At 34.8% G+C, this 7,159-nt stretch overlaps 1 protein-coding gene across 1 annotated transcript; it reads right to left on the reverse strand.

Moving 5' to 3' along the window:
* Nucleotides 1-5,478, reverse strand: LOC108739400 (lysosomal aspartic protease-like). Its single transcript, XM_018473288.1, has 8 exons — nucleotides 5,296-5,478; nucleotides 4,610-4,733; nucleotides 4,417-4,535; nucleotides 3,241-3,428; nucleotides 2,853-2,996; nucleotides 2,627-2,789; nucleotides 2,474-2,566; nucleotides 1-383 (listed from the first exon to the last, which is right to left on the reverse strand). Exons 1-8 carry the CDS (start codon nucleotides 5,416-5,418, stop codon nucleotides 234-236), a joined length of 1,104 nt encoding a protein of 367 aa, XP_018328790.1. The 5' UTR covers nucleotides 5,419-5,478; the 3' UTR covers nucleotides 1-233.
* Nucleotides 5,479-7,159: the final 1,681 nt, after the last annotated feature.

The following is a 7,159-nucleotide window of genomic DNA, read 5'->3' on the forward strand; positions in this document are numbered from 1 at the left end:
TAAACTTTTTGTTTATTTATTTTCTATTAAATTTCTACAATGGAGAAATACGTTACAAAATTATAAAAGAATAGAAATATATTGTGCAAGTGAGTACACAATATCGAGCCGGTACCACAGCTACAATGAAGTCGATGTCCTTAGAGAGAACGCATTTAGTTCAGTCATGGATTACAACAAATATGATTATTTATCTATAATATACTATGTGTAGCACTAATTTGGAGACGAGATTAGGCTGCCTTCACCAATCCAAGTTGAAGATGTTCAATGTCGTAAATACTATAAAATTCCGACAGGAATGCACCTCCTAGTACCCACAAGTTCGTTGTGTTTGACGCAACGAACGATGTGATACAGAGCATGAAGGAATTCCATGACAGCTGTAAAATACACGACTATGTAAATGAAACGATTGCTTTACATACTACTGGTAAACATATTTATACACAGAACGAGTAATCATATATCAGGCCAGCATGGTACTTCTCATATTTAGAGTATACCATAATTTGTCACTAATTTGTTACCAAGTTTGTCTCTCCAGCTGATTACTGAAAAATATAGTTTACCCTCTAGTTGTCCAGTGGAAAAATAGCGTATTTCGAAAAACAAATGGTGTAGAAAGAAACTGTGAGGGTTATAATTTGTCGCTAACCCATTTTATCAAGAAACGACGTGGAAAAAGACTGTAATTTTTTGTTATTTTATCACTGAAAGGTGGTACTCATTTTATCGCAAGTCCAGCCTCGAACTTATCAGCGGAAATCCATTTAAAAGAAACCAAAATAAGTCAGCGACAAATTAAAGCCCTTACAGTATCTCTCTATACCATTTGTATCCGAAATGCGCTATGCTTGTATAATGTCAGCTTGACGGATCTCCAATCGTCAGCTCGAGAATGGATTCGTGACAAAATGAGTCAGTGACAAATACTAGACCTTACAACATCTGTCTGGACCATTCGTATTTCGAGATACGCTAGGTTTGTGTAATACCAGCTTGACGGATCTCCAGTCGTCATTTGCTGATAGACTGGAGATTGGATTCGTGAAAAACTGGGTCAGCGACAAATTATAGACCTTACATTGGTCAGCGACAAATTATAGACCTTACAGCATCTCCCTACACCATTAGTATTTTATGATACACTAGGTCTGTGCTTGACCGATCTTCAATCGTCATTCGCTGATAGACTAGAGATTGGATTCGTGACAAAATGCGTCAGTGACAAATTATAGACCTTACAATATCTGTCTGGACCATTCGTATTTCGAGATACGCTATGTTTGTCTAATGTCAGCTAGATGGGTCTCCAATCGTCATCTGCTGATAGACTGGAGATAGGATTCGTGACAAAATGTGTCAGTGACAAATTATAGACCTTACAATATCTGTCTGGACCATTCGTATTTCGAGATACGCTATGTTTGTCTAATGTCAGCTAGATGGGTCTCCGATCGTCATCTGCTGATAGACTGGAGATAGGATTCGTGACAAAATGTGTCAGCGACAAATTATAGACCTTACAACATCTCCCTACACCATTAGTATTTTATGATACACTAGGTCTGTAGATTGTCAGCTTGACCGATCTTCAATCGTCATCTGCTGATAGACTGGAGATAGGATTCGTGACAAAATGTGTCAGTGACAAATTATAGACCTTACAGCATCTCTCTACACCATTTGTATTTTAAGATACACTAAGTCTGTGGATTGTCAGCTTGACGGATCTCCAATCAACTCGTGATTGGATTCGTGATAAAATCGGTCAGCGACAAATTAGAAACAAATTGTAGTGCACTTTAGAAATAAAAAATATAACTTTGCGGCGCAAACTTGGTATATATGACGTCAACAAAAAATGGAGTAGAGAGCAACTATAGATTCCGGATTTACGACGTATCACATCCGGATCGCAACATATCATACCATGCGTAACAGATAGTGAGCATTTGAACTGAAGTTGCTCTATACAATCAAATTGATTATTATCAAGTAACTGGCAGTATACCTTGGTGAAGCCTTGTCAAGCACTATGATACACCTACTATAGTTATCTGTAAATATCTGTAAGAAGCGTACATAACTCCCTTTGATTGTTTTGCATTTTCTTTAAAACCGAAAATTCAATTATAATCTATCCCAAAAAAGAATAAAACACAACGTGTAATTATACAACACGCTACTGAAGTGAAACTTCTTCAAACATACCTGGATAGGGGTTAAAGAATTGGTTTAATGGTTTTATTTGTACACTGTGAATTTAAATTTTACACTATACATGCCGGAGTTGCCTGTAACGAACGTTGTATTGAAGCGCGCTCACGGCTCAAGCGATCCCCGCTACGAACTCGACTACTTGGCGGAATAGAGGGGGGACATCCGTTGCATGACTTCGTTACATAGCAACTAGCATGAAACGAACTTACCCTACCGTGCGTAAAGAAGTTTCACTTCAAAAACATACCTTTTGTACGTAATTTTCTCCCTTTAGAGTAAAATTTTTTCCTCCAATTATAAAATGTATACGCGGAAGCTTGTTCACCGTATCGCAATCAACCTGCAAGTAATTTTATTGTTACAGTAAGTTCTACCTAAATAGCTTCCTTTTTTTACTCACTTTGTAGAAACCAAAAAATAATTCCGTTGCATGTATTTGCTTAAAAATCTTTTCGACTTCGTCTTTGGGCCCCACAATATTGTTGGAAGAACTGTCAGCAATAGCCGAACAACCATTTTTGCAATATGTGATCAAAATGTCTTTTGTAATTGCGAGATCAATTCTGCAACATAATTTGACTCCTTCGTATTTTCAAAAGTAACAAACAAAGCATAACTACATTTACCTATCCATTTTGAATTGCCACCAACCACTACTTTTATCAACAGGAAGATATGTAATTTGATCAGGTTTCTTGTCGGTAACGTGAATATGTTTCTCATCGATTGCACCAAGAATTATATTACCGCCTCTGTTAGATTGTTTATCTCTAAAATTGAAAATACATAAGAGAAGAAGCACGGTAATAAAACTCTACATTTTGTTGCTCCCTTATCATAAAAAAAACTTTTCTATGTACGTCAAAAAACTTAAAGACGAATTTGGGTTTAGAACAAATAGATGCCATGTTCAAAAATGGCTGACTTTGGATAAAGTATAAAACTTATTAGTACTGAAAATCCCAAAAACAGCATTAACATTAATACTAATAAACATATTTCTCTAAAACTAACCTGTTAAGGTAGATACTAAATAGAGGTTTGCTTATATTAGTCTGATTTAAGATGTTATAGAAGAAGGGATTGTTACTGTCAGTTTTAAAACCCATTCCAATTACACCATCTGCTTTAGAAAAAAGATAAGTGTAGGGTACACTGGTCATTTCAACAAACAATTGACCTTCCACCTTTGAATGAGCAATCTATAAGAGCAATACCTCAATTTATTTAAGTAGCAATTCATTATCATCATTGGATCGTCAGTCCTAAGACTGGTTGGACACGCACCTTCTCTTTTTTTTATTCTGAGCTTACCTTTCCGTTAACCTAAAACTAGAACATCCGATATGCGTAACAGTAATGTAATCTAGGGCTGCTTCTACTCCTCTTAACTCCTGTGTCTGCTACTAATGTCTCTAACTAGTCCTTCATACCTGAGAGGATACCTATCTCGCCTATTTTTTGATCGACTTCTATAGTGACCTCTGTTCTCCTATTCATTTCTAACACCTCCTCATTTTGACAGTAATGTAATCTAGAGCTACTTTTACTCTTCTTAACTCCTGTGTCTGCTACCAATGTCCGTAAGTAGCCCTTCATGCCTGAGAAGGTATCTTACAACCCATCTTGCCTACTTCTTATTGACTTCTATAGAGATCTCTGTCCTATTCTTTCTAATACCTCTTCATTTTCAGCCTTCTCTATTCGCCTGTGACATCACATTTTAAAAGCTTCTAGCCTTTTCTGTAGCCCCCACCGTCCAAGTTTCGCACCCGTACAGCGCTGCGCTTTAGACATACACCTTTAACAATCTTTTTCGAATGTCTAAATTAACCATTCGCGAGCATAGAAGTAATTTCTACTACTCCTTCTATCCTGAGTTATCTGACTTCCTACTATAGATACCTAAAATCAACCGCTTCTTCTAGTTTTTTGTTTCCTATCTTTATATTCGCTTTTTCCCTACTTTTTCCTTCCTTGCATACCAGTATTTTTGTTTTATTTTTATTAATTTTCATACAATACTGTTTTGCCAATACCACTTCTATTTTATTTAAGGCTATTTCTAACTAATACTGCTACATCATCTGCAAATCTAAGCATACCGACCTTTTGCCCCTGTACATCTATACCTAACGTAGTAATTATAAAAAACAATAAAATCATTTTACACGTAACATTTTAACCTACCGAGAAATCATCATAGGAATAGTACCCTTCCAAGGTATATTCTTGTTCCTTTGCGGAAAATTTTGCTCCATTGGCCCTGTATGATGAGGAACCACCATGGTTATATTTGTTGTGGATCCCTTTGGTTTGGATAGTCAATTAACAAATAAGATACTAACGCTTGATATAGTAGTAAGATAGATTTTAAACTTACAACAACCAATCTTTTTCCAAGTACAGTCACTTGACATAATCCATGAGTCTCTCCAAGCGGTATCGAATACCATATTGAAAGTTTTCCCTGGCGAACCAACAACGATCTTACCATAAAATTCGGTCTTAAAGTAAAAGGCGTAATAAAAACTTCATTTTTTTATTTTCAAAAGTACTATTGTAATTGCATTGGTACAAACAGGAAATGTAGTATTTTCATAAACGTACAGTTCGTAGACATTTAAAATAGAATAAATAGATCGTCGGGTACATATGTAATAATTTTAAATAGTTACTCATGGAATTGAAATATTAAAGTGGAACACCGACCCTAAACACGAAATAGAGGGATCCTTTGTAGAAGAATTTTGTGTAACAACGACGATGTAGCTGCTGTCACTACTCGTAGCTTAGTGAAAGGGCAATGGCGCGTAAAGCCAGGCCCCAGGGTTCGATTCCCGGCGCAGGTGTGATAACAGTAAGAATTTTTCGTCATTAATTTAAGGTTATTTGTAGTTGTAAAAATTAATTCACCTTAATGATTGATAGAGACCTTAGCGTACGTTATTTATCTACTTCTTTCCATTACCCTATAGCATATTTGTCTCTTTTTTACTACGTACCTTTCAAAGTGTCCATATCAAGAAAGTAAGAAGATTTAAGTAGTAAATTGACAAGAAAACTTACGTCCAAAAATCTGTATAATGCTATCGAGTCATTTGTCCGTGTATGATTTTTATGGTGTGGTTTGAACCAATCCAGCGAATAGCCGTGTTCAGTTAAGAAATTCAAATTGTCCGAATTCAACATTACTTCTTTTGGAGTTTTTTGACGAAACAACGGAATTCTAAAAGATTAAGGTTTATTTCGTTTTTAAACTAGATCTATTAATTTACATTTGCGTTTGTAGTCCAGTCAAATGAGGGAAATGGCCGAGGAGTATCTTATAATGGAGAAAATGATTGAAACACGGGTCATTTTATTGGAAATTTCGTGAAGAACACAAATATGTAAATGAAAATTATTTTCCCGGCATATAGGGGGAGAAAATCCGCAAAAATAACTGCAAATTCGATTATCTTATATATTAGTATGAAAGATATGGAAAAAAAGTTTCAATAAAAGTTTTTCGCAATACCATTTTGCAAAAAAAAGTATTGATGACTTTTTTTCATATCTCTCATAGAACTGCGCGCCCAATGGCAAAGAGGCCTCAAAATTCGCGAAATGTTTTCAAATATTCAAAATAATTATTAAAAATTTAAAATTGGTAATTTAATCGATTCGTAACTGATCGTAATCGGTTAAACTATCTTTTCTGAGAAAAAATTATTTCATTGTTTTTTTAAACAATTAAATGTTTAAATTGCTATAAGTCCGTTAAGAATTGTCCAAATGCGTTACTTTTTGCATCAAAATTTGCAGCAGTCTAAACGAAACAAATTCGCATTTTACATTTTTTTTGTATCTATTAACGGTAATAAGATACATATATTACTTTCAGTTAATTTTCATTTACATATTCGTGTTCCTCACGAAATTTCCGATAAAATGACTCATACTTCAATCATTTTCTCATCATTAGAAGGTACTCTTCAGTCATTTCCCTCATTTGGCTCGACTATTGTTTGAAAGTTGCAGTTCTAACATTTTGTAGAAATAATAGTAGTTGATTGTGAACATTAAAAGTAATTTATATTGTTATATGTGCATATACAGATAAGTGTTGGTCATACACGTATGTAGCATACGTACTGAATGACCCTTGTCATCTATATGTTATCAAGTCGTTATTAATAGCATTGATAACAATTGTCTATCCATTTATGCTCGTGTTTATTTTTCAATATATGCAACTGCAACTAAATATTGTGTTACATGTTGATCTAGATAAGGAGATACTTATATATATATATNGTGGTGTGGGTAGCTTGCATCTCATCGTAATTTAACGTGCGCTTTTTTCTGTTTTACTCAGTATTCTCTGTATTAAACATAAATAATTCAGTAGCGCACTTATTTGAAGTCGCACTCGAAATCTGATGGTACCATTAAATTCTACGTACTTTTTTACATAATCATCCCCTTTAGTAGTGGTGTGGGTAGCTTGCATCTCATCGTAATTTAACGTGCGCTTTTTTCTGTTTTACTCAGTATTCTCTGTATTAAACATAAATAATTCAGTAGCGCACTTATTTGAAGTCGCACTCGAAATCTGATGGTACCATTAAATTCTACGTACTTTTTTACATAATCATCCCCTTTAGTAGTGGTGTGGGTAGCTTGCATCTCATCGTAATTTAACGTGCGCTTTTTTCTGTTTTACTCAGTATTCTCTGTATTAAACATAAATAATTCAGTAGCGCACTTATTTGAAGTCGCACTCGAAATCTGATGGTACCATTAAATTCTACGTACTTTTTTACATAATCATCCCCTTTAGTAGTGGTGTGGGTAGCTTGCATCTCATCGTAATTTAACGTGCGCTTTTTTCTGTTTTACTCAGTATTCTCTGTATTAAACATAAATAATTCAGTAGCGCACTTATTTG

This window comes from Agrilus planipennis, unplaced genomic scaffold, assembly GCF_000699045.2.
Source record: "Agrilus planipennis isolate EAB-ADULT unplaced genomic scaffold, Apla_2.0 scaffold123, whole genome shotgun sequence".
NCBI lineage: Eukaryota > Metazoa > Arthropoda > Insecta > Coleoptera > Buprestidae > Agrilus > Agrilus planipennis.